The sequence below is a fragment of the Corapipo altera genome, unplaced genomic scaffold (assembly GCF_003945725.1).
Source record: "Corapipo altera isolate COAL_440 unplaced genomic scaffold, ASM394572v1 1, whole genome shotgun sequence".
NCBI classification, from domain to species: Eukaryota; Metazoa; Chordata; class Aves; order Passeriformes; family Pipridae; genus Corapipo; species Corapipo altera.
In genome coordinates, this window is record NW_020884873.1 from 6,420,981 (window position 1) to 6,448,210 (window position 27,230).

General features: G+C 41.2%; 1 protein-coding gene across 11 annotated transcripts in view; it reads right to left on the minus strand.

Annotated features, from left to right (window-relative positions):
* WNK1 (WNK lysine deficient protein kinase 1) overlaps positions 1-27,230 on the minus strand; it is a 101,890-nt gene that overhangs the window by 6,312 nt on the left and 68,348 nt on the right. For 3 of the 11 annotated variants that reach the window (XM_027662036.1, XM_027662009.1, XM_027662099.1), the window contains 20 exons: positions 26,617-26,688; positions 25,841-25,990; positions 24,344-24,817; positions 23,037-23,318; positions 22,264-22,355; positions 21,559-21,721; positions 21,020-21,136; positions 18,694-18,867; positions 17,867-17,918; positions 17,559-17,699; positions 15,767-17,193; positions 13,002-13,085; positions 9,775-9,861; positions 9,012-9,081; positions 7,482-7,561; positions 6,306-6,964; positions 5,224-5,426; positions 3,905-4,099; positions 2,561-2,653; positions 159-200 (listed from right to left, as the gene is read on the minus strand). In XM_027662036.1, coding sequence (XP_027517837.1) covers positions 159-200; positions 2,561-2,653; positions 3,905-4,099; positions 5,224-5,426; positions 6,306-6,964; positions 7,482-7,561; positions 9,012-9,081; positions 9,775-9,861; positions 13,002-13,085; positions 15,767-17,193; positions 17,559-17,699; positions 17,867-17,918; positions 18,694-18,867; positions 21,020-21,136; positions 21,559-21,721; positions 22,264-22,355; positions 23,037-23,318; positions 24,344-24,817; positions 25,841-25,990; positions 26,617-26,688 — 4,657 coding nt within the window. The remainder of the gene's footprint in view (positions 1-158; positions 201-2,560; positions 2,654-3,904; positions 4,100-5,223; positions 5,427-6,305; positions 6,965-7,481; positions 7,562-9,011; positions 9,082-9,774; positions 9,862-13,001; positions 13,086-15,766; positions 17,194-17,558; positions 17,700-17,866; positions 17,919-18,693; positions 18,868-21,019; positions 21,137-21,558; positions 21,722-22,263; positions 22,356-23,036; positions 23,319-24,343; positions 24,818-25,840; positions 25,991-26,616; positions 26,689-27,230) is intronic. The other 8 variants (XM_027662019.1, XM_027662027.1, XM_027662072.1 and 5 more) reach the window with 8 other exon arrangements.

Consider the following 27,230-nt stretch of genomic DNA (forward strand, 5'->3'; position numbering starts at 1 on the left):
CAATATACTAATGACAGAGTACACATTAGAGGGCATAACACAGACAGACAGATGCTGTGCTGGAGACAGAGTCAGGGACATAAGGCTTCAGTGACCAGGAAAAGCTGATGAATAGCTTTACAGTCAGCAATCGGAGATAACAGAAATAAGATAATTACTACAGAGCTGGTTGCAAGGACAGACTTTTTTCACCATCTTCCCTGAAGCACAAAGAGAGAGTAATTTGTTAAAGATAAGAGAAACAGTGAGAAACGTTTAGTATCAGGAAGCATTACAAAAAGCTTGGTGAGAAACAGAGAACACAGCACAGCAGGGCTCTTGCAGTCGCTACTAGGACATTCTAGCAGAAACCCAAAGACTGGTCTGATGGTTTAATCAGTTGTACTTTCAGAAAGAAAAGAGGCCCAGCCTCCTATATTAATTCTTCATAATTCCCAAACTACAGTGAAGAATGTCAAGAGACATTAAGGTCACAACTGGTTCTTATCAGAAAAGGAAAAGCAAGTACATCTTCCATTTCTGTCAGGATGTACGAAGCATTTTACAACTATCCAAGTTTGACCAGCAACATAAGAAAGATTTATTTGATAGGTCAAGTGCTCTTAGTTTGTCACTCTATTTTCTCAGATCTCTGAAAACAGTTCAGACATTCCCTGCCAAGCTGTACCACTCTGTTTCTCCAGCTGCACAGTTAAAAGCATCAATCACTGCACTGTTTCCTCAAGACCACTGATTCTAACCCAGCATCTTCTCCAGTTGTCACTCTCCACAGCAGTCTGCAACAGCATTTCAAGGACAAGACTCCAGGAAACAAGCAACCTGCAGTAAGCCAAGTGCCAGGCCAAGCTGTGCCATGCCAAGTATTACCTGCTTTTACAGGACAGCTACAACACTCTTTTCAACAGGAATCTGTTTCCCTCAGCACCAGTCCCAAAAGCAGGAGATACACATGCAAAAGTACTCTTCTAGTTAAACAACAGTCAATTTGCAGTCAAGGCCTTGTAAGTAAATTATACTCTGATATATTCAATTCATTGCCAATTCTAGAAACAGACTCGCTGTTCCTCATATTCCCTACCCAAAAAGAGGACAGGCCGGACTACAGATAAAAGTTAGCTTTGGTAAGAATTTAACTTCTTCCAAGAAAAGAACCATAAATTTTGACATTGCAGATGTCAGTGCACATCTGCACATTAATATACCAAGCAAAATCATTTAAAGCTGCTCAATTTGAAAAATTAACTACCATTAGTGCTTATATCCCGAATCCAATGAAGCGGGATAGAACTATCACAAAACTCAACAGCTTAGTAAGAAGTTTCCCCTCCCTCTGACTCCCTCCCTTTCTCAAGAGGATGGAGCTGGTTGGATTGCAGCTGTCTCTGCAGAAGGCCAGGCCCAGTTCCCACACACAGCTCTGGCTCAGCCGTGCCACTGCCGACCGTAGCGAGACAGATGATGCAGATATGTGGTACTGCCATGCAGAGCAGCGACTGAAGGTCTCTTCACAGCACTTAAAGCTTTCTCATATCAAGTCATTCCAGAGGGTGGGAAACAAATGTCGGGCATTTAAAGGGTCCAGACTGCAGAAGCAGCATAGGAAATGTTGCAGCACTCCCAATAAAAAGCATCACATCAGCAGCTCAAGCGTATTGTTATTTCAGCCACATCAGAAGTTTGAGGCTCTCTTGTAAGTCTGGCCTAATGTAAGCACAAATGAAAGGATTCTGAAAAGAGCTGCAAGGTAACTCATGAGACAGAATATCTGAAGATATCTACTTAAATAAATGTCTATTTACCATTTTCACTGCTATTTGTTGCACATTTAATCTATGTCCAATTCCCAGTAAAAATTTCTAAACCTGGGCCCATTAGTAGGTAAGGATCTTTTGAGTTTGCCTGGAAATATCCTCTAATTATTTTTAAAACCCTCAGTGCTTCCAGCTTTAGTTATCCATCCGCTGATGATCATAAGAAGTCACTACTAACTGCCTACAGGTGGCATCAATGCTCTGCACTGTCATCAGCACTGGTGCCGAGGACATGCAGAAGCTTGTCCAACTTGCACTGTGGGCACACTGCTGGAGGAGGGCAACATATTCCCCCCACCAGTTACTGCAGTGTCCAGCAAAGGCGTAATTTGAAAAACAAATCTTCCTCACTCTTCCACTACAAAGATTACCTCCCCTACAAGTCTCCTGTCACCTAACATAATGCTGAAGAAAAATTACTGAGGCAGGCCAAAATAAAATGCCCGTGCATCTGTACCTTGCTAACTCTCCCCAGCTTGTGTCACCTCACTGACCTGTCCTGAAAGTTTCCACTAAAGGTTTAGAGAAAATGAGTGCTTGTGATCATGAGTTTAACAACAGAGAATACCTAACATGAGAACCCAAACTTCTAAAGGCGTGCTAAGAGCAGGTCAGCTGAGCCATGGCATGGGAGGGAATACAAGGTGGTGGATGAGAATGGGCTGCATGAAACAGATCCAAGCAGCAGAAACAGAAACCAAAAAGACAAAACAAAAAACAGACAAGGAAGGAGTAAAGGTGTTACACACAAAGAGCCAAGCAGGGCGTACTCAGAAATCGGGTCCTCCTGCCACCAGGCTTGAACGTCACTCTCTCAGATGCACAGTTAAACTTCGCACAGCCTGTGAGAAAACAAGAACGGGAAGAACAGAGAAAGGAGAGGAGAAGAGACAGAACACCACTACAAGATGTTAGCAACTTGAAGTTGGAAGGGTGAAATGCATTAACATGACACACAAGAATAAGTCTCAAAGTGTGGACCAAAGAGTACACAGACAATATACGGAGTGAAGGGACTCCTTCCAACACCTCTCAGACATTAAGCCAAGCTTGCAGTGTTGTTCTCCAGTACATAACCCAACAATAAGGTTGCAATCTATAGGAAAGCCAAATCCTGGCAGAAGTATCCAATTCCAAAATGGTACTGCACAACTCTAGATACAGGGAGATGATTCAAGAAGCTCCAAAATACTTGAAACAGTTCTTTAAAAAAACCTTTACAGAAAATTCTTCCATAAAGTCTGTTTCCATTTTCTGCCTGTACTTCTCCAGTTTCAGCAGAAACACACATTAGAATTGATGTAATCAATCAGTCTATAGCAAAGCTTTTCAAAAAGATGTGCAAGGGGGAAAAAACCTGGAACAGCTAAGTTTGGAGAAATAAAGGAGTCACCCCCTTAACAACTAGCAAGTAAAAAAAGCCCTTCCTACCAAATAAGTCAGAGTTGTGCCTGAGAAATTATTTGATGATGTACTAATAACAAGTAATCCACAATACGAGTAATCTGAGTAAAGGAACAATTTCCTATTCCCACCATTTCATCCTCCTGCACTGACTCTTCCTTCCAGGATAATTTTTATCTCACAATTAAAGAACACGAGCCTTTCTTTTTTTTACCTTTTACTTTTAAAAATTCCATTGACAGAATCAGGCAAAACAGTTTGGAAGTCTAGAAGGACTCTGAGTCTTCAGAAATTTTCTTCAGAAATTTCCTACTATTTTAGTTATCTGTTAACATCAAACCTGCTCTGCCCCTTCCTTAGTCTAACTTCTCATTTCCAACCTGTCTTCTCTTCCCCTCAGCCTATACCTTTCCCCCAGGTCAGCAGAGCATCACTTGCCACCACCCCACCGCACTCTTTTGTCCCTGGGGCTCTCATTACAGCAGAAGGGGCCACTCATTACTTCAACCACCTCACACTTCACCTGTGTGAGCAGCTAAAAATCTAGGTGCAAAAAAACAGCCTTATCAGCCTCCACACATAGGCTGGGGACTCCAAAACTGCTTTACACCATATACTAAAAATCAAGTGTCATGAAGTGGATCACTCATCTCCATTGCTAATTACACTAATTCCATTTAGAGTCTTACCTTGGCCCGGTGCCGAAAGGCTCGGTACCGACAGGGCACCATCACTGGTGAAGGCAGAGTAGAGATTTTCACTAGAAGGTGAAGGTTTGAGGGGCTGTAACAAATGGTTCTGCCCAATCTCTGGCACACTGCCGGGAGGATGAAGGGTCTGCTGAGGGGGCAAGACTGATGGTGCACTTTGAGCTGACAGATTGCCTAGAGGGGAAAAAAAAAAGGCAAAAAGTTTTGGTCTCTCCACATCATTTTCAAAGCTTCTGTCATTGTTCCCAAGGGACAGGGGGGAAAAAAAAAACAGAGGAAAGTTTGACTGGAACAGTTATTAATGGAAAAAACGTGTATCATCTTCCGGTCAAGCATGACAATTCAGGCAAGACAGGGAGAGACAAGGGGAGAGAACTACTCCAGTTTCTAAGAAAGCAGTAAGACCAGAAAAATTCTTCAGTTTTAAAGACAACTCTGTGCTAGTTCACTGTCACGTGCTCACACAGAGTTCCCATATCATATGACACCACAGAAGTGAGCAGCCAGGGTGACTGGACACAGAAACTGCGGCATGACGTGGAATTACTGAAGTGAATATGCAAGAAGCAGTAATAAATATTTCTGCTCACAGTGCTGTCCCTCCAATACTGTTTTGCTCATCCTACAGGATTTGAGAAACATCTCCAGTTACCCAGCAAGCATCTGTCATCCACGTCATTCAATCAGTAAATAGAATTATTTTCTGAGTTTCGTTTATTATAAAAATGGTTTTAGTCAGAAAGGAAGCCTTGCCAATTCTCAATTTGTAAGCACAGTGAGGCTGCAACTCCATTAAAAAAAATATCACTACTTTAACATCCCTCAACTGTGACTAAGTTTCTGCAGTGAAAGGACACAAGTAATACCATGCTTAAGTGATACTAAAGTAGAAAAAAAAAAATCTCTGCAGATGACTGAAGAGACCAGTTCCATTCTGTAAAATCAGTTTCAGGAGAGAACAAGAACAGTTTATCTTTAAAAAAACAAAGTTTTCCTCTCATACTGTAAATTTACACTTTTCTTCTTAGTCAGAGCCCAATGACTAATCTGTAAAAAATACAAACCACAGTTTTAAAACTGCTCTTACAGAACCATGCAACAGTATCTTTCAGTGGACTGAAAAAGTCACAAGCAAGACTACCAAACAGCACAAGTAATTTCAAAAATGATGAAGAAATTCAGGGAGGAACCAGTGCACACAGACCCTCTCAAATGAAAAGACAGACAGACAAAGATCTAAGAATGAGAGACGGTACTTTCTCTCTTTTATGTAGCAAAAAAATTGAAGAAAGTCTTACCTGATAGCTGAGGGCTTTTATGTCCCTGGGAGCTGCTACGACTGGACTTGCTGCTTTTTCCTTTAGTAGGTCGTCTCCTTCTTCCTGAAAGGGGTGCAGCTGGGGGAATAATTACTGCAGGTGGGGCCTTTCCCAGTTTCATGTACAGTGACTCAATCTCCTGCTTCTGGCGACTCTGTAGCTCCTGGATCTCTTTAAGGTGCCTAACAAGTTACAAAAGAGAGTGACTTACAAAAATGCACACAATTCCTCCCCTCCAGTCAAGCCTGACACGCTTCTTTGGTCAAGCTCTCATAAACACTTATGGAGGAAATAAATCTTTTCCACAAATAGTCACTAAACACACATGGCAGAACACTTGCCATTTTCCAGTGTGCTCTAGCCCTGGCCAGAATTCAAACACAAAGTTCCCAACATTGTAATCATAAAACCAGGATAAACTGAACTACAAAAAAAGCATTAAAATGCTACAGGAATAGCTAGATTACTCATTTTCTGAGACATGTGGCCTTGGAGATTTCTACACTGGTATTGCCTTACATTTTGTTTCAGAGCAGTTGCATACATAGGATTTAAAACTGCCAGCTGCCCTAAAAAAAAAAAAGTTCAACTTTCAGTATAAATAAATTAGTAGGTCACATTGCTTGACTTTTAAATTTTTTTTCTAAGCCCACAAGGTTTCTTTAGGAAAAGAAGAACCTTTAGAAATGCCAGAAATGCATACTAGAAATGCAGAGACTTGTGTGTTATTTTCAAACAAGACTCCATTACTCCCACTAACTACTAAATGTCAGTGATATGCCAAATCCTCCTTACATCTGCAGTCTTATCCACAGGGCAGCTCTCAATCTACATACAAGGTTACAGGTTAGAAAATTAAGCACAGCAAACACGTATATCCCTTTTTTGTTGTAACTGTGTACTGCTTTCCCACTACAGAATCCTACTTGCCACATAAACACTGACAGTGACTCCTGACACTTGGCAAAGGTTGAGCCTTTTAAAGAAGTCTATTTTTGTTCTTTGTGAATAGGAAAGTATAGGTGAAATTCCTATTTTATACACAAAGAAAAAAGCCTTACTTCTCCCGTAACCGACGGAGTTCCAACTTCAAGTCTTCATCTTCAATATCTGACTCGTTGTCACTGCTCATGTAGGAAGAGTTGAATGAGTTGCTAAGGCTCTGAACAGGGAGGCTGATCTTTGATCCCAGGTGCTGGAGAGAGTCTGGGCTCCCTGAGCCATCATCCAAATCCTTAGCCATCCCACTTAAGAAGGCGGCCTCCGGATCAGAGGACGGACCATTCATGTGTGGGGACTGCCTCGACTCCAACTCTTTCTTCGGAGCTGCAGCTGAAGAAGCAACTTGTTCCAAGCCCACAGAGAGAGGAAGAGTCATTGGCTCTTTCTCTGCACAGCTGACTTCATCCTGAGTCTTTGACACTGAGAAGCGCCCAACTTGATCCGTTGTTGTTGTCACCTGAAAGCGCCCGACCTTAGTAGCCTGACCAACATCTACCGGTAATTGCAGCTCGGGATCTGTCTGAGGAATGCCATCCACCACATCCAAGGAAGCACCAGCAACAGCCCCACTTTTCCGACTGCCAGCCTGTTTTACCAGTGTACTCTCTGGGCTACTGCCAGAAAGACATGAAGAATCACTGGAGGTGGTTTCAAATTGCACTGGCTTAGTTTCAGGTTTGTCGCCCTCTTTTAGCGCATCATCCACTGCCACGGATACCTGGAATAGAAATACAAACATGAAGACTTTCTTGGTTTTTCCTTAATGTCATGCTTTTATTTACTTTAATAGTAAGATACATCTGAGAGGGGAAAATAACTCATTTCCTTGGTATGCCACAAAGCAAGCTACTACTTCCCTGCAGGCAACACATTGCCACACAAAATAGTACTTTCGAGCATTCTGGAGGATTAACTCCAAGACACACAGCAGATTCAGATGGGGCTTCCTTCACCAGCAGGACATAATACAGTGAACACCCCAGTACTGTTAGTGAAAGAGCAGCTGATATTAAAGACCAAGGCCTGACATAATAAAACACTGTATTTACAATTCCAGACCTGCACAGACTAGTTCAATCTCTGCCCGGAATGAAAACAGCATCTGCACGAAATGCAGCATTCACAAGCATTCTTCTCCTGACAGCAAAGTCCAGCACAAGGAACACTGAGCTGGCACGGCACAGGAACTGCTCAAAGATCTGGATCAACAACCAAGTGAGCTGAACATCTCCTACCTGAAACCGCCCCATCTTCAGGACACTGGCTCCTGCTGTGGTAGCCACAGCACTGCTCTCTCCGTCACCTGATGCTGAAGCTGAGGAAAAGGAGAATGGGATTAACAGAAAAACAAGCAACAAATTACTTGAACTCCAACTACTTCTTTTTAACTCAACTACCCAGGAACTCCTAACAGGCCTTTGGATTCACAGCATCATATAGATATTAAAAAGCTAATTATTAGTGTTAAGTTGAAGTATTTTTCTACAAAGCTTCCGTGCTCAGTGTATTTGATGAAAGTGTACTTTTAGGTAACAGTAAAAAAAGCACACTAATTTCAAAAAAGGAATGTGAAATAGACAAATAATTAAAAACAGAACCAAAATTTATGCAAGAAAAAGCTTATTTTAAATTTAGTACCCACACTGACTACCTAAATTTCACAAATACTGAGGACAATTCATTAATAGAAAAGTAGTAAGTTGAAGAAATGCTATAAACCACATTTACTTAAAGCAGTCTGTCTGAAGCTTTTAGAGTTGGATTCTTAGGTGTCAGCTCCTAGTTTTGTTGCTCTGTGCACTGGCAGCATAAGGTTACCAAGCTGAGAAATAACATTCTATTTTTAAATCAGTTCTATTGGACAGCTTGCTCTGTTTATTAACCAACTTCCCAGACTGTTTACTTGTACCTTCTAAACTTCAATAGACAAAATCCAACTCATTTTATTGCAGACTAATGGGTTCTACAGTATACTATACCAGCAACATACCAAAATGGCATATTTTATTTTACTACATAGTTTTTGAAGGTTTGTCACTAAACTTCAGAGGCACATGCATGTTAAATAGTGTTTATTAGATAGTTTGAGAAATAATTTCAGCATCATATTAACAGTTTCTTTTAAAAAGATTTCAAAAACTAAAAAGATTAGGTGAATACTGACAGGAAAGTCTCAGACTCTTTTGCAAATGTTTGGATTCCGCCCCAACAACTGAATTCTTTTAGATTTGAAAGTCATTGATCATCCAGACAACCTTCAGTTATTCTAAAGCATCCAGAAGGAAGTCTGGTTTTCCTACTATCATCCTTAATTTTTAATAGTTTAACCTCCATTTCTCTATTTGAACAGAAAGGAAACATTCTCAGGTTAGGGAGAGGTACCCTATGTGTACAACACAGCGTGATGACACTACATGAGAAGTCCTACTGTTGTCATCAGGAACATCACACATGACAGAAAGTTCCTTCAAGTCCTCAAGCTGTACCTTAGCAGCACAGTGGAGATTCTTTGTGAGTCTTAATTTAGCATTTTGGACAGTTTTAAATCCTAAATGAGTTACTACAATCCACATGTATCATCCCCCTCTCCCGGCCTACAGGGGAAAATTTCAGTCTGGTTACTAAAAACTAATGCAATCCCCTTAAAGAACTGCCATTGCATGACTTACTAAAAAAGGCTACAACCTTCCAAGTTGCTAGTCTGTTCAATTCTGGATTATATCTCCATGCTGAGAAACCATCTAAAATATTCATGGTTGTCTTACCATCCTTCAGAGACTGTGCTGCTGTGGACACCAGCCCGGTAACCGTCGTAGATGCTACTGAGGGCACAGACTACACATTCAAGGGGGCAAACAAAATAAAATTAAATTAAAATAATCAATGGTTTGATTGAATTCCAACAAATCCAACACACTGCATATTACATAATCTTTCCTTTCCAACAGAGATAAAGTATGACCCATGGAAAGACAAATGCAAGAGTTTTTAACCTCCAAAGCAAGAGATGTTAGAGGCCTTACAACCCCGAGGCTGTGAGCAGAACATTCCCTTTGGCTGTGTAGAAGGAATGCATAAGAAGCCACTTGGAGATTACAATGTCAATCATTGTCTTCATCTAATATCAAAGTTCATTATCACAGCCTTTGAAAGTTTCAGATCCACACTTAAAACACCCCTCCCAAATTAAGACTGACATATCATATACTGCTGGTTTAGTGCTCTTTCCCCTTAGTCCACAGTTGCTTCCCCTTCTAGCTTGGTGACACACATGACATCACCAGAAAAGCTGGAATAAGAACTAATACCAAAAAAACAGCCTCAGGAAATTACATAATCTATTGCAACATACAGATTTTTCCTCCTTTGGTTGACTCAGTCCCACAGACGGGAAGATGACTTCTCATTTTTATTTTTAAAAGTCTAACTACCAGTGTGGTGATAATAAAGGCAGTGACCTAAGAGCATGACCTTGAGAAAACACTGAGGTTTTTGAAGACTACTAAAGTGCCAACATTGCAAACATACACAGGCAGGAGCAGATGTCACTGGAACGGTCTCTGGACTAAGGGTTCTTCTCAGCTGAGCATCCAGATCTTCCAGTGGCTGCTGGGACTGAGAAAGAAAAGAGTAAAAAGCTGTCCCAGCTCAGGAAAAATACATCACCTTTGAGAAACAGCCATATTTAATACTTAAATTTAGAGCAGTCAGTACAGCTTCCATATTTCTATCACATTTCCTTTCCTACATCTTTATATTCAACATGTATAACACAGTGAGACCGGAAGCAACTTAAGCAACATATTTGTTTGAAAAAAAAAAAAACAAACAAACAGAACAGAAAAATTAACTTCCAATAAAAACAAAACAAACAAACAAAAAACTCCACACAAACACCCAAAACCAACCAACAAAAAAACCAACAAACAAAAACCTCAAAATGAAACCAAACCAAACAAATAAAAACACCCAACAACAAAACCACAGGTCCCCTCAGAGAGGCTATCTGGATGGATTGGCTTGAAGAGAAGGACAGGAGAGGGGCAGAATCTCTCTCAAATATGCTTATTACTTAGATTCCAGCTGTTTCAGTTGGCACCCAAGATGTTTTTCAAACTTGGTCAATTGAATTGGGGAGGGGAGGAGAAGAAGAATTACCTAAAAATGTCTTAAACTTTAAAAAAAGTTCAGATTCACTCAAAATTATTAAATTCGGGCCATACCCACAGCATACACATGAAAGAAGAAAGTGTTGGCAGATATCACTAAGTTGCAATTCTGACACTATGGAGTAGAAATTTCCATACAAACTTTAGTATTAATAATCTTTCCAAGTCTTTTATATGAAAAAAAAAGTCTGTATCTGTTTTTAGAACTGAAGCTGAGGGCATGGCAACATAAAAACGTTATTTTCCACTTTCAAGAAACTGAAAGTTAGAGATACACAATAGCATAAAAATGCTTTCAACAGGTTGCCAGGATGACATTCTTCCTGACTTGTGGGTTTCAAAGCACAACCAAAAACCCTGAGAACAATAAACCAGAATCAATTCCATTAAAAAAAAGGCAACAGATGCAGACTTCTATGACTCCATTCAGAAATCCAAATGCTTAGTGACAGGTGACCTAATTTAATTCAGTACTGTAAAATAAAGAGGACATTTCACCTGAAATACTATATTATTCTCATCACTTATGCTCACAAGAAGATATTTGCTTCAAGTAAAGAAAGAGTTATCAGAATGATCAGGAAATGAAGATTTCCTTATGGAACAAGGGTACCAAAATGAAGCTTGAAAAATTAATCTAAATACGCTTTAAAAAGCAATTAAGGAATAAATAGAACAGGTATTTAAGACTATGGAACAAACTGTTCAAAACTGGTCTTAAGATGATGTGTACTTTGTCTGCAAATTACGAGTCTGGTACTAAGGGAAAGGAAAATAAGTTGCGTAATGACCTACTGACAGAAGCAGCACAGAAGGCAAACGTATCTACTTTAAGACAAGCCAGTAATTTTCCAGATAGCATTATATGATAGCAGCAAATGCTCTTAACAGTCAATTAGATTTGATCCAGTTGGTCTCCTCCAATTTTGTCTCACTCCCAGACAAGCCTTCAGAGTTCAAATGAGAAGTGAAATTAGGTAAGTTGTTTGCAAAGGACAAGAAGCAAAGGATCTATATTTGTGCCTCTTCCATGCCACAAATTCTGCCAGAAATATCTCTGACTTACAGGAAGAAGCCTTTTGCAGTGGCACAGTGGCTTGAGTCATAGAAGTGGCTGCAAGTGCTTTTGAGTTTGGGGGAAAATGTTACTAATATACTGAGTTTAAAGCAATGAAAATAAAAAGGACTACGAACTTAGTATGACTGATTTAAACCATCTGCCTCCTGATCCATTTGATATCTGCTCACGGCAAGAACTCAGGTAAGAATTATCACCAAACTGTTGTAGTTTCCCCTTCAGCAAAACCATACTTCAGAGAGAACTGACTGAGAGACATAAACCAGCTTCTGCCTCTACAAGTCAAGGGCGGGGCGGGGGGAACCAGTGTTGCTTGCTAACAACTCATAAGCCATTCAGCTGCCTTCATGCAGCTTCTTGCTCAGTTTGAGAAAGAAGATACCCATTTCTTGATTACTCACAGGGGCAGGAATAGGGCCTATGGCTCTAAGATCAAGCTGTAAAAGTGAGTTACTTTTGGGAAAGAACTCAGTTGAATGAGCCTTTTCCCTTCCAACTTCAGACGTCATCTGCCTCAGCTGTGCAAACCACACAGTGTCACACAATGGGTCAGGTTGGAAGGGACCACAGGGGGTCATCTGGTCCCACCTCCCTGCTCAAGCAGGGCTGTCCCAGAGCACACGGCACAGGATTGTGTCCAGATAGTCCTGGAATATCCAGTGAAGGAGACTCCACAAACTCTCTGGACAATCTGTTCCAGTGCTTGGTCACCTGCACAGTAAAGAAGTTCTTCCTCATGTTCAGGTGGAACTTTCTCTGCATCAGTTTCTGCCATTGCCTCTTGTCCTATTGCTTGGCACTACCATTTACATCTAAAATATCCAAGCTAACTGTTGTATACATGGACAAAATCTGTGCAAGGGAAGCCCCTGTTACACTCAAATTATGTATATGATCAGGAACTTCAAAAACCTTTTCAAATCTGAAAGCCCAGTGAAATCAGAGTGGAGTAATAACCACCAAAACAAAAAATGAAGTCCCAGGAGCCCATGAGGAAAAAAGCTAGCAATTTTTCACTTTCATAAACATTTAATTGCAATACATAGTTCCCCATATTATTCTGCTACTATACTTCTTTCAAGAAGAAAACAGGTTCAAGTTTTATGCACACACTCACCTGTGTTATTTCATTTTTCTTAAACACCTTTGAAGTTCAGGTTTACACACTAAAAAATGCTGAGCCTGATCAACTGCTCCTGTACTTCAGACACTGGGTACAGCACCCTGAAGGGCAAGTTACACAGAATCACAGGTGGTTTGGGTTGGAAGGGACCTCCAAGATCATCGAGTTCCAACCCCCTGCCATGGGCAGGGACACCTAGGCTAGACCAGGCTGCTCATACCCAGTGCTGAAGTGACTCTGGCTACTGCTACAGTTACACAAAAGGAGTTACTCAGTCAAAAGAAAAGAAAAACAAGGACATTAATAACATGCAATGGAGAGTTTAATTGCAACATGCTCTTCGACAGGAAAAGCAGCAGATACAATCTGCCAAGTTGTGTAGCACCTGAGTTAGTGAAGGTCCTGGAAAAGGTGGCAGCGGCTCACTGGATGGAGTGCCAGCTGGAAGTTCAGAACCTACTGGTAGCACCTATGGATAACGAAGAGGAAACGCGCGTCCATCAGACAGGGAACAACAGAAGGATCAGATACCAAGCTACAGTCAGTCATGTCACACAACAGAAGCCTTAACATTTTTTTTTCTGTAGAGACTTCCTCCTGGCAGAGTTAGCATATAGAGTTTTTAGGTATTTTTGAAACAAAGTTGGGGGAAGTTGTTTGCTTTGGTTTTATTTTATAATCCAGATTACCTTTGAGCAGCCACAATTTCCAGTTTAAACAAGCTGCTGTGTCCAGGAACTAAGTATCTTGGGGATATTACTTTCAAGTCTGCAAGAAATGCTAAAATAATTCTTCCAAAAAGCAATTAAATTTCCAAGAAGCTTAATTTATAAATGGTGCAAGAAGGCACTTAGTCTCCTTACAACAAATCTGTGTTAACTTTCCATTTGAAACTGCAAGCTACATGCTTCTGGCACATTATTCCAAGCAATGTGACTTGGGAACAGGAACTGTCAGTGCCTGAGGATGTCTCCACTTGTTGAGAAACAGATTTATAGAGCTCTCACACCATCTTTTGATCCATCACTACTTTTTGAACTGAAGTGTGTTGATGACCCACAGAAGATGACCAGGCCATGCATCTGGGTAGGGAGAAGTCATCCAGGTTACGTAAAGGAGGTTAGAGAGACTGGAAAGGTTAGAAGAAGGCATCAAAGCCTCCCCACCAGGTCAGACAGTACATTCCAGTTAGTCATTTCCATTGTTAGGGAAGTGGGAAGTTCTAGGAATTAAGTGACCCATTACACAATCTGCAGTTCTTATTCCCAGCTGTCATCTTGAGGCTGACCATGACTGTGAGGTTTGCCTGGTGAGTTCCAGCACTGGACAGCTGTCTGCCCTTGTGTGACAGTGACTGATGGACATGGGTAACTGGCCCAAAGTCTACCCCAGGCCTCAAGCAGCAGAACCAGTTCCAGCTTGCAGTGTGTTACCACACCTTAATAATGGTTCACACTGCAGTAGTAACTGCCTGGTGAAGGCACATCCCATACTTATCTATCCTCCCAAAAATGTTTCAGCAGGAACTAGGCCAAGTTGCCTTAGCTCAACTTTTCTGCACACTAAGAAATACACTGTTGTGAGGCATGATGAATTTTTAAGTTGTGTTAACTTCATCATTTAGTTTATAAATAAGAGGCAAAACATACTTCAAATGCATTTGTAAGACAAGTCAAAACACATTTAAACTGTCCAGGTTAACAGCTTGGCCACAAACAGAATAAAATTCAGAGAGCTCAGCAAACCCCTGAAAACTAAAGCAATAAGCTTCTTAAAATTAAGTAACAACACAGAAAGTGAAACTAAAAGTAAGCTTTGAAAAAAACCAAACTAATTTATAAGTAAAAACTTCAAAGAGGAGGTAGGTTTTCTAAAAGGGACAATCAAAAACTCCCTAACATTTATTACATTTAAACCCAAGCCTTTGTAATTACAGGTTTCCAATTAGCAAGTTTTTAACTGCTCCTGAATGGATATCACTTTCTATTATTTTCTAATCTTTCTTTTCTAATTCTCAATTTCATTTAAGTATTAATGAATGTCTTCATGTCCAGATTTGCCTACCAACTTCCTTGGCACATATTCCCAACTCCTTGACAGCAGAAGTTTTCCACTTTCTTTGAATACAAAGAGTACATGGCAAAGACTGCTTATGAATGGAGTTATTGGGAGCATTAGCTCAGTTTGAATGGTCTGAAACTGGTTAAAAGCAAGGCCAGCTAAAGACGACCAACACCAAGTGTTGGTGAGTGGAAAACAACGTCACAGAAACAAAAAGAAGTGAGTATTAAAGTTTCGGGTTTGTTAAACACCTGAAAGTTTCTTTAATCTATTTTCATTTAAGAGCTACTTCTCCATTTAAGGAAAGGGTTACCAAAAGCTTAAAATACTGAAATGGGCTGCCTCCCAATATGGAGAGCCATTTAAGAGAAAATAAGTAGTTTAATTTCACATACTGATGTATCTGGCTAGCGAGCAGGTAACAACCTCCACAACACCTCCCAAGTTGTTACTCTAAGTCATTACTATCTCTTTATGAAAGTGTTTGCTTGTAGAGCGCAATTCAAACAAACAAAAGAGTTTTGTTTCAGATATCTTTTAAACTTCTCAAAATCCTGCTTTCACAAATCTAAAATTTGAAAGGAAAACAGTATCCAGGCACCACATAAGCAGCACAGGACTTAAAAAAAAAGGCAGTCAGGTTTACCCTGGCCTGCAAGGAGCAGGCTAATGACAGGAAGCAAAGCTAAGCTATCCTGACCACTTTGTGAATTATACAACCACTTCATCTCATTCTAGTCATCGTGTACAAGATAAAAAGCTATTTAAAGCAATCCTACAAAATTCTATTTGAAAAAGCAACATCAAGAAAAAAATAAACACATAAAACAAATCATAGTTGCTTTACTCTTTGTGGTTTAGGACTAGGAAAAACTAACAGTGCCACCAGAGAACTCTCTCAGAAGCCCACTACAGAACTGGACTTCTTTTTTTCCCTGATAGGGACAAAACAAAACACCCCTTGGGATACATGAAAACCACCAGAGCATAAAACTTTCAATACTACATTAAATGAAGCCACAAGGATTCTGCTCAAGAAGGTGGTTTCCTACAACAGCTGAACATTCACACAAACATTGCACTTCTTACCGGTACCCTGCTAAGGGGGGGCTTGGAAGGAGAGGTCCCTGGTTTCACGACTGCTGTCGCAATGCTGCTCGGCGCCGAAATGTAGCTCACTGGGGTGATCCCTTGCCCGGGAGTGGCAGCTGGAGTCAGCACTGGCAAGCCAGTTGGTCCAAGAGGCAAACTGCTTGGAGGTATACAAGTGCTAATGGATGTCAGGGGTTTAGTTGGTGCAACAGCAGTGGTTGGTATCCCAGGAACAACTGTCGTTTCCATCACCAGCGATGTCTCCAGAGATACTGACGGATGCACTGTTCCCACATTACCATGCTCACTGAAGAGAGACCGTAGCTTTTCTTCCAGGGTCTTTATGTCATCAATACCAGGAGCTTTAGACTGAGCATCAGCATCAGCCTCCAGACAGTGAACGTGAGGCTGGTTGGGTAACGGAGCTGGCTGAGGCTGGCTGTGTATCAAAGTCTGCTGAACGGCAGGCAAGTTAGTGACTGGTTGCGGCAAGACACCAGGCAAGGGAACCTGGGGCAACATGGGTGTTGCACCTGAAATCTGGGGCAGGACAGGTGTTGATGTAATTCCTGATGGGCCGAGTAAGGGATGTATCACTGGCTGAGCGACTGAACCACATATGCTTGATGCTACTGAGGATGACAAAGGTGCAGAGATCGGAAGAGACAAGCCAGCTGCACTGCAGGGATGCGATGTAGCCAGAGACTGCCCACTCTCAGGTAGTGACTGTGGAGCGCTTACAACTGTTGTTTCTGCCAGACTGCACACACAGCCACTGCTACTAAGGTGAGGAAGTTGCAAAGCCACATTCTGAGCCAGAGACAGGGCAACGGATGTCTGTGGTCCTGCCATACTACTTACTATCTGAGGAGTAGACTGAGACGTCACAGTCGGTGCAACGACACCAAGACCAGTGACACCAGGAACCTGGGTAGATGGCAGTGCCAAGGACGACGGTGTGCTGATACTGGGGGCAATATCTCCAGTTACTGGTTGAGCAGGCTGGGATGTGGTAGATAAGGAGAAAGAAGCAGGGGCGCTCACACTGGAAGTGACACCAGTCGATTGCTGTCCAGATTGTGAGGCTGGAGGTGGAGAAACAGAGCTTGGCACACTTGTGCTTGGTGCAGCTCCAACAGCTGCATTTTCCGAAGGCAAAGTAACAGATTCTGGAAGAGAAACACCAGTGCTGGAGGAAACAGATATTGAAGAAGCAGCGACAGATGCAGGAGTTGCACCACTGCCCGCCATGCTAGAAAGTGCAGGTGGAAACGGTGGTACTGTTTGGTTGAACACTGGAGGAGCTGTACTAGGTCCCTCTGTCATCTGAGCATGCCCCATCTCAGAGAAAGCTTGCTGCAAGCTCAGTGATGATGCTGAGTGGGAGAGATTCATTCCAGGCCCGTGTACTGGAGATGCAGCAACTGGAAGAACATAAAATCATCAGTCCACTTCAAAAAGCTCATTACAGTATTATTGTCTATGACTAAACTAAGACCACATTTACCTCTTAGCAAAACTAAAAAAAAAAAAACAAAATAAACCACACAAATCCAAGCTTACCTTAAAATACAGAATTTAAGGTTTCAGTCTTGCAGAAAACCCATCAGAATTTTTTTGCTAAGAATCCAGCACAATATGACCTAAACTATGATCACTTCTCACCAGCACAGACAGTTCCTTACTTCCCCAAGTACTTCAAGAGGTCTTTAGGAACAGTTTAGCTAGCTAACTTCAGTTTTGATGAGCATGTCTTAGCCATCAGCTTTTAAGAGTTTAGACAACTTACCCATATCTGAAGTTTCGCTTCCTCCAGAAACAGTAGAGGTGAAAAAGCCCTGTTCTTTTAACCGACTCTCAGGGACAGGGCTGACAATAAACCGTCTTCCCGCAGAATGGACAACCTGGGTAAAGGAGCTAGAAGGGACCCCTAAACAGAAAGAAGTCAGAAGTTTAGACACTGGCAGTAACCAAATACATAACCTGCAATATGGAATGTGCACTCCATCATACAAAATAAAACCTGGCTGCACCCATCCGCTGAAACAGAAAAAGGTAACTGTTGGGAAAAAAACAAAATAATCACAAAAGACTTACCTATTCTTTGTGGCATGGAAGATGTAGGATCTGGCTGTTTGAACTCTAATTTCTGTAAAGTAAGATAAAGTTTAAACTTCTATTCTGAAACAGAAACCCACAAGATAGTTCTTAAAATGCTAGCTGACTGAAATGTGGGCATTTAAGAGAAGCAGTACCTTGGACCCAAGCACCATCACCAAACTAGAGGAATTCTGCCCAGATAAATGTCAGCTACAGTGGTTTTAGAGCTTCTCAGCTTAGAGACCATCAATGTAACAAATTGATCTAAACACTTGCTTGTTAACAGGCAGTCCAACTGATTTCCTTAAACGTTCCACAGATAAACAGACGTTTCAAACTAGTTCTGGGTGTAATTAAAGCAGAGATTCAGGAAATCTTATTCCCAGCAACCAGTTTCAAAACCTATGTTTCCTAACTGAGCTATCCAATCTCTTATTATTGCAGGGGGTAGAGGGCCTGAGTCCAGGCTCTCAGTGTTTAGTGATCAGCACAGGGTTGGGGATTTTACTGTCCTACCTCACAATAATCTCAAATCCAAGAAGCCTCAGCATTTAAGACTGTCTGTTTAGTGGACTGTTAGGAGATTCAGCAGCTTCAGAAGTCTTCAAACACACCAAAAAGTAAGAGTTCTGTTATTTAGCTTTCTAAGTGAATTTTAGGCACTCACTGATACAAAGCTTTCTCTGTTTGTGTTTTCATTTAATTATTAATCTCTGATATCTCTCATGAAAGAAAGTTTCTGTATCTAACTAGCTCTACTCACAGAAGGCATATCACCCAAAATGGAAAATGCAAAAAGCTAAGGCGATCTGTCCTTTACATACCTGTGACCCTGGAAAGAAGCCATCATCTTTTGTCTGCATGCTCTCCAAACCCTGATCACCTTCTGGCTCCACGCTTGCATCCTCACTCAGCATTTCATCTGCTTTCTCAATAATCTCTCGTACCTGTTCTACAAATGAGTCTCTCTCTGTTGCTAAAATAAACTCATTCTGCACCTGTAAAGAGAACAAAACAACATTCATTTTCTACAAATGATTTCAAAATAATAAGTTGAATAACAGTAATTTGCTCTTGGTGCTAATGTTTGTCCTTCCTTTGCTGTTCTGCCCAAGACAAAGATGGTGACACCTTAGAGAAAAACAATTCTTTCTAAAATTATCTCCAGCACAGAACTATTTGCCCTGGTTTAATCTTTGCTGTGGAACAACGTTCAATCTCAATTCTTCATCAAACTGTCACCTCAGTCTTTGCTTAGCACAGGGAGATTTAAAATTAGCAGCCTTATCTTACTGCAGTTCCTCCTGTCTAATGTAAAGTGCATTAAGAGCCACATTTAAAGGGAACTATAACATAAAAGTAATTGAAAAGTCTGTATTTCAAGATGTGTTCTGTGCTTCTCTCTTTCCATGCCATATAGAACTTCTACTCTATGCAGGCTGCACATCACTAATTTAAAGTCTGGCTGTAGTACATCAAAGCCAGTATTCATTACGTTCCAAATACAGGAAAAGGAAGACTGCTCAGCCCACCTAGTTTCAATACATTTTGCTGCTTTATGAAAATACCTTCTGCTGCTTATATTGGAGAAAACTAGCTTAAACAAGTATATGTGACATTTAGAAAGACATTTTTGGTTTGGTCTGACCCAGGAGAATATTCTGTCTCCTGAAATTATGCATGGTAAAACTCGCAGAGACAGTCTGTGAAAGAGAAGCAAAGCTGTCAGTCACAGTATCTCGGCTGGAAAAGAGAAACTGCCTTAGAGGTAAAGCTTGAGACATTGCTTTTACATCAAGTTTCTGGGATGCTGGTTCAGAGAAAGGAAAGTCAAGCGTGATGTGTGATTTTATCTCCCTCTGCAATGCAGAAAACTTACTAGTTAAAGAAACCTTCAGTGTTGTAAGTTGAGGAATGACAAGTATCTATATGGGGTACACCTGACAGCATAATGATTAAAAAGAAACCATAAAGTCTTACAGTCAAAAGTTTCCTCAATATTCAACAAGAAACCCACGAGCACAACGTTCCAGATTCAGATGTCTAATTTAGGTTGCACAGTTTCAACTATGCGACTGCATTTTGGATGCACAGTTCACTTATTTTGCTTCTACTCATCTTCAAATACTGTGGGGTTTGTTGCTCGAGCGGTGTGTGCTTGTTTTGGTTTTGTTCGTTTAGTTTTTTGGTTTCTTTTAAAATCAAATATACTCTTTTATTCCTATATAGGATCACTTTAGGTATGAGGTAAAGATAGACATCTGTGTATTTCTTGGCACTTGACTTTATGTTATTGACTTGTTTACAGTGTCAATACATGTATTTAGCCAAAAACCAACTTCTTCCTCTTTCTTAAAAAGCCATTAGTCACAGAAAGATTATTTCTCCCATATCACCAGTTTGGTTTCTTTTGACAGGTATGAATCCAACGCACACCAACAGAGCTACCCAAGAGGGTGGCAAAAGATACTTCCTCACTTCACTAACACTTAAAACAATCTCTGTTTCATTTAGACTGTACCAGATCAAAAACAGTTTAAATAAAAAAACAAGAAAGGTGTGCTAGTCCATGTTACACAGTACTCTCACTTAAATGTATCTCTACAGGGTGAATTATTTTCTATGCTTGGCCATCATACATTGAATGGAGAGGTTTTTTGTCTTTGAGAAAGACAAAAGCAGCATCAGTCACTACAGACTTTCAGAAACCAGAAAGTGATTCCCATTCTTACTTCAAGGGCAGAACCTTCCCATTTTAGTTGAGAACAATGGCAAAACACTCAAAATTTAGGAATAAGTTTTAGAGACCTAGCAATGTTTGCTCCTAGGAAACAAATCAGAATTTTTTTTTAACCTGACACTTCCAGAAAGTTGTTTGCTGTTTTCAAAAAAAATTAGACTGCAAAAAACCAGATGCAAATTTACTTGATAAAACCTCAATTCCAAGGTAAAACCTGAAAAATTGCCATGTGAACTGTGCATGCAATATTAACTGTCAGTCAGGTATAGCACTCTGTGCCCAGAGTTTCTAGTTGTGCTGGTGTACCAACAAGGCGAACACACACCATGCTACCTGGAAGAGCAATTCTGAAACGCAAGAAACAATAAGTCAGACCAGATTCAATTCTACATCTCTAAAACATATCTTACCATAATTGAAGCTATTTCCTCAGGGTTATCACCATCCAAATCAAATTTGAAAGTAACCATTTTCCGATTGTGTGTCTCTAGCTGGCACTCCACTACCCGATCACCTTTGTTCGAAACCTAAAGCAAAGAATAGAGTACTTCAAACCAAAAGCACAAGAATCTAAGGCTTTTTCTTTAAAGTTCACTGAAACAAACCAACAGTATTGGTATAATGCAAACTTGTTCTCTCTTTCCAGTCTAATAAATGGTGCCATGTACAGCATCATTTTTGTCTGAGGATACATGAAATATTCTGGAAGAGTCTGTGGAACCACTGGTAGCTAAGCGAGCCAATTTTGCCAGATATAATGGTCCAAAAAGCTCTTAGGAGATAACATTTGGAATGGTGACTCCAGAAGCAAAAGAAATACACTGGATAGCTTGTGTGCTCGGGGAAGCAGGGGGCAAGGAACAAGACTGCAGAAGACACACATTCCTCAAAGGAAATAACAGTTTCAGAAGCTCACTACTGAACTGTCACTAAAATAAGAAATACTCACATTTAGAATTCTCAGTTTTGGCCTAGCAGTCTTCTCGTGGCGAGAGCGACTGCGGACAGACCTCCGCATGTGACGTTTCGCGGTCCTCCCCTCGTGCCTTCCGCTAGAAGTTGGGACGTTCTCGTTGCCATCACTCAATCCTGAAGCAACATCAGAATGTGCACTGGAAAAAAAAAAAAGAAAAAGGCAACTTTACATTAGTATCCATGCATTCCATAACTGCAACAATACGGTTTAACCCACCAGATGATACTGTCTTCTGGACAGCAGTAATCTCAGACTAGAGGAAGAGTCCTGTCAACACTTAGAAATTCTACTCAATCAACCCTAACAGCAATTATTTCGCTACACCTCTTGCAAGTTGAGTTGTACAAATCTATCTTCTGAATATGTCTTCAAGCTGTTTGGAGTCTGAATTCTGTTTAAGTGTCAAAAGGACAGAAAAACATCCTTTATGATCCACTGGACATGAAAAATAAAAATGGACTAGAAGTTCAATCACTACAGACAATCCTATTTATTATTCCCTCCATATCCAGCCATAAATCAAAACTTACTCCACCTCTCATAACTCTACTTTTTTTCTCTGGGAAGTTTATCTCCTCACATCCTAAAGAACACCCTTAGTGAAAAAAAAAATCCCTGGTGAAAAAGTATACCTAAAGATCACACATAGAAGCATAATTTAAAGAAAGCAATGCTTACCTATCCATAGAGGAAGCCAAAGGGGTAGATTGAGCAGGCTGTGTTGCTGGAAGAGTCTCTGAAGGAGCAGTTTGTGAGACTCCCTGAGAACCCTATGGACAGAAACCTACATCAAAAACCCCCCCAAAGAATACAGTTCCTCCTCAGGTAACCCAGCAGTCTTTCAAACTTACTCCCAAACCAGCTGTAAAGCTAAAAGCTCTGCCTTTTTATAACTTTAACCAGCTGGCATCTAGACAGCTCTAATTTACAAAAGATTCTAGAGCAAACTGCCGTGAAGCAAAACATCATCTGGGGAGGGGTGAGGAGAGGAAGTCAGCCGTCCTTTCTACTTCTACATGTCACTACAGTTTGCCATGCAGTCACGGTCTTACTAACAGAATGTGCAAAAGGCAAGCCAATGCAGAACACAAAGACAGTTCAAATTCTCCCTAGCAGGAACGACGCTGCAGGGAATAGGCATAATGACAGACTCTCAAAGGCTATCATTTGCAGCTTGTCTTTGATATGGCAAAAATGTTCCACAGGACTAGCAAGAAGTGAAGTGTTAACTGCTTTTTGCCTGCAGGATGGCACACTCACTTCCCAACAGAACAACCAGTGGCAACAAGGTCCCCACATTGGCATGACATTCTGCTGTAAGAGAAAGGTCATTTGAAATATTAATTTCCAACTGAAGACAAGCACGGAAGGGATCAGTTCCCCACATACATACACTGTTGCATGATTCAAACATCCTAAATGTATTGTTACATTATATTCCACATATTTACCTCCAAAGCTGCCTGCTGTGAGGAGGCAGATGAGGCCTGTTGTGCTAAACTCACTGGAGGCTGGGGCACTTGCACCTGTCCTCCTATGCTGCCCATGGAAACGAGAACGTTCTGCTCCCCATACGGCTGCACAACAGGAGCGAGATATCCCGACTGGGCCATTGCATCTGTGGGTAAGGGAGGGGACAGGACAGCAGAAGGAATGCTGGCAGAGGCCACAGCAGAGGAAGGTGTGACATTCGAGTCCCCGGGGTACTGAGACGGCAGCCGTGATGGGAAACCCTGGAATAGAAACAGGGGAGTCAAGTCAGTGAATGTCAGAGCTAATTAGGAAACACGACAGTAAAAAAAATGAAAAAAAAAAAAAAAAAAAGAAAAAAGCATCAGTTCCAGGGGTATCTTCCAACCTTCTGTACTTATTCAAGTATTCCCAATATCCTCCCAAAGAAGCAAACTGCTCATGCAGCCAGCTTGCGAGTCACCATGCTTGAACAAGCAAATTCCCACTCATACTTCCAAGTCTTAGGCAAAACAACCTTCATCTCCCAACTCTTGCAACTGCCTATGTAGCTTAATACTTTAAAGCCTGAGACCTGAAATGAGTTTGAAGAATTTTCAGGCTGAACCAACTACTGCTCAGATGTTATAAAACTGCTGCTGATTCTTGAGATTAATAGCAAAAACAGTCTTATGTTCTTCCTGCCCTCTCAGGATGAGCTGACCCAGGAACAAGGAACACCTCAGTCATTATTCGGGTTGCCATTGTTACAGCGATCACACAAAGTAGCTGAAGCAGCCTGTGCCCACCAGTCAAGCAGTTCACAACTAGCATCAGGTACTTACGTCACATTCAAGATCCATGCTGCCTGCCTTATTTCTAGAAATTCCATGTCCCACCCCTTCCCAGACTTGGAATGAAACACTGACATTGTTGAATATGCTGCCATTGATTTTCTTTCCAGTACACATCTCCCAATTCTGAAGTTGAAATGTTTTGATTTTCTTCTTCTTCAAATTGACAGATCTCTTGGACATAAAGCTGTCCTCTTTCACACAGTGGTTGAACAAAGCCCTGCACTACGATTCTGTCATTTTAGACAAATTCCAGTGCCAAATATGAAAAGTTCAAAACACCAGGGTATCCAAGGACGGGTTTTTTTCCTCTCCTCCTTAAAATGTGTTTTTATCACACAACAGAATTCATGTTGGTGGTTTAATGGCTCTCTTATGAAAAGTGAGTTTAGCTCTGATACCTTAAAGGAACAGCTAAAAATGTGGAGAAGAGGTCTGCTGGCTTGCAACAATACCTGGTAAAGAGCATCTCCAGCAGGAAGTGAAGCTTCAGCAGCTTGTCCAATGCTGACTGGCAATCCCACGGACTGGACAGCTGGCTGCAGGAGCTGTGGGAGAACCTGGCTGGGCAGCTGAGCCACAGGCTGCATCATTGTGGGAAGCTGGCTAGGGACAACGGTTGATCCTACAGGAACAGCAGTTGCCGCAGCAGACGTTGCCAGTGTGAGCAATGGCTGACTCATGCCAGCTGCCATTGAAATGGGTAGTGACTGGAAACCTGGCTGAGCCACTGTCACATGAGGAGCTGCTACAGGCAACTGAGAGACTGGGAACTGGGGAACCACAGAAGTTGGCAAGGCCTGTCCCATGGGTAGAAAATGAGAGCCAATGGGGACTGATGGGGCAACTGAAGGCTGAGGGAGAGAAGGTGCTGCAACAGGTAATTGAGGCTCGCCTTGGATGATCGACACTGGCTGGGAAACAGGAAGCTGGGGAGGTAAAGAAAATAGAGATAGATTTTTTTTTTTAAAGCAGGGCTGCGGAAAGCAGAGTTTTTACACATTAGTCAAAGAAAGCATTATTCAAGTTACAGCACTCTGTTAAAGTGGGCAGGAGCACAGTCGGCAGAGTGGCTGGGAAGCTGGCTGGAGTTCCAAGCGGTCCTCTCTTTGCAACACTTCCCTTTGAAGAACTCAACAGGCTCTTAAAACACACACCCACAGCGGGTGAAAGAGCAACGTTCGAATACCCTGAAGCACTGATTTGTGCATAAACAGAATCAAATTCCCCTCAACTCTGTCCTCAGACCCAAGGCCTGCCTTCTTACAGAAAAGAAGTGCAAATCTTTCAACAAATCTGTCAGCTTTGGGTATGGGGACTAAAGCAGAGGAAAATGAAAATCCACTGTGCCAGCATTCAGAGAATGGCAGGGGATATGTCAATTAAAGCCAGCAAATGATGCAACTGGAAAGGCAGTTTAGATGAACAAGCAACAAAACAATAATTTTAAAAACAAAAGTAAGGCTCACACATTCAACAGAGATATGAGCCGAAATGAAGCAATATTCAGTAACAGAAGCTTCTTGACCAGGGAGTAAAGGAGAAGAGCTGAGTAAGAAAGATGACAGAGTGAAGAAAGGAGTCCTATGGTTCACTACCTAAGTAAGTGACTATATAATGGTGCAGAAGATAGACATTGTATGGGAAACAGAGAAATGACAAGTTCCTGAAAATCCATTCACAACACACCATTCATCAAAATGCCTCCTGATATTTTTGACGATTTAAAGATCTTTGTGCACGGTACTACCCCTCCCTCAAATTACTCACGACTGCCACATGAGAAAAGGTTTCCAACAAAACTGACAATTGCAGTACACTAAGAATACTATTGCCTGGATGAATGTTTTGGAACCATTAGAAAAGATGACAAAAGTGAAAGTAGCAGCATGTTGAATTTGCCAGCTGTGAAGAAAAAAAAAAAATCTTCTGCAAGAAAGAATTTTGTTTACCTGTGTCCCAGCTGCTGTCTGAGGCATTGGCATAATCTGTGAAGTTTGAGTTTGAGAGACAGTTTGTGCAGGAGTTGTGCCAGCAGACACTGGTGGCTGCTGCAGCTGGTACTGTCCAGGCTGTTGGGAAGAGGCTGGCTGCTGTGCACTCTGTAGTAAGAAAAGAGGCAGAAGCTGTATTACTCCTACACAGAGGTTTTTAAAGCATATCCTACTTAAATTCTACTTTTTACTCTCTCTCAAGTAATATCAGTGCTTCTTCAGAATATGCCAAGTCAATTAAGCTTTAGCAATTATTAGCAACACTAATACAATTACATTATCAGTACCAAATCTTGCAACAGAACTGTTTCCCCTGTGTGAGCAAGAATGAAAATTCTATAAAGGAAGAAAAGGTAGTTAAGAGAAGAGAATGTTGCAGAAGATAGTATTTCCAGTTAGGAGAAATCCTAAGAATGAAGTTTGCCTGTCTAGACAGTCTAACTTGCAAATCCTGACACATCTCCCCTTGAACGGGACAACCACTGCAAGGTCAGGTGGAAGTTGAGGAAGACAGACACGGGAAAAGAAGTATTAACATGACTTTAAAAATAAATTCCAGAAGGTCAATGCATATCTCATAGGACGTTAGACTGGGTGAGAACCAGAGGATTCCTTTGCTTTTGTGCAAAACTATGGGTTGAAGGGTGACAGAGGTAGTCAATTGGTCTTAAAAGAGTCATCAAAATCCTATACTAGGAATATTTTAGCTCTGTTTTTAGGAATTGTAACCTTACCTGCTGAGTGTGTTGGGTAGGCTGGGATGGCACCGATGCACTGCTCGAGGCTGGCTGGCCTTGCACCTGTGTCTGGAGGAGGGGGAAAAAAAAAAAAAGAGTCAGCTTAAAAAAACCCTATGATTTCTGCCATAGGCAATTATAATCATTTCTGCCTGGAATGATCTGGTTAGAATAGGTTTCTAGCAGTCCTTTTGGACAAGCAGTCCTTCTGGCCAAATTCCACTATGACAACCAGAACAAAGCAGAGTAATCTGGAAGAGTTTCAAACTTCATTTTAAGTCTTCCAAAATAACCAATACAGAAAGTTTTTGCAACCCCTCAAAATGACACAGATGAGCCTACCAGCTTCTTCTTCCACTGGTGATGCTTTAAAAGCAGGATGCCTTGGCATGATAACTGGAAATAGAGGCATTAAGTTTTATCTTTACATGTGTTCTACACACAGTCAGGTGGGGTGATAAAAGGAGGGTATATGGAAATAAAACTATCCATAAAAAAAAAACAACCACCAAGCACAAAGATATATGGAATTCCAGACCAATTACAACATACCCAGTACACATACATGTCATAAGTTTCCTTTGAGAGGTATGTCAAAATACAGGCTAGTA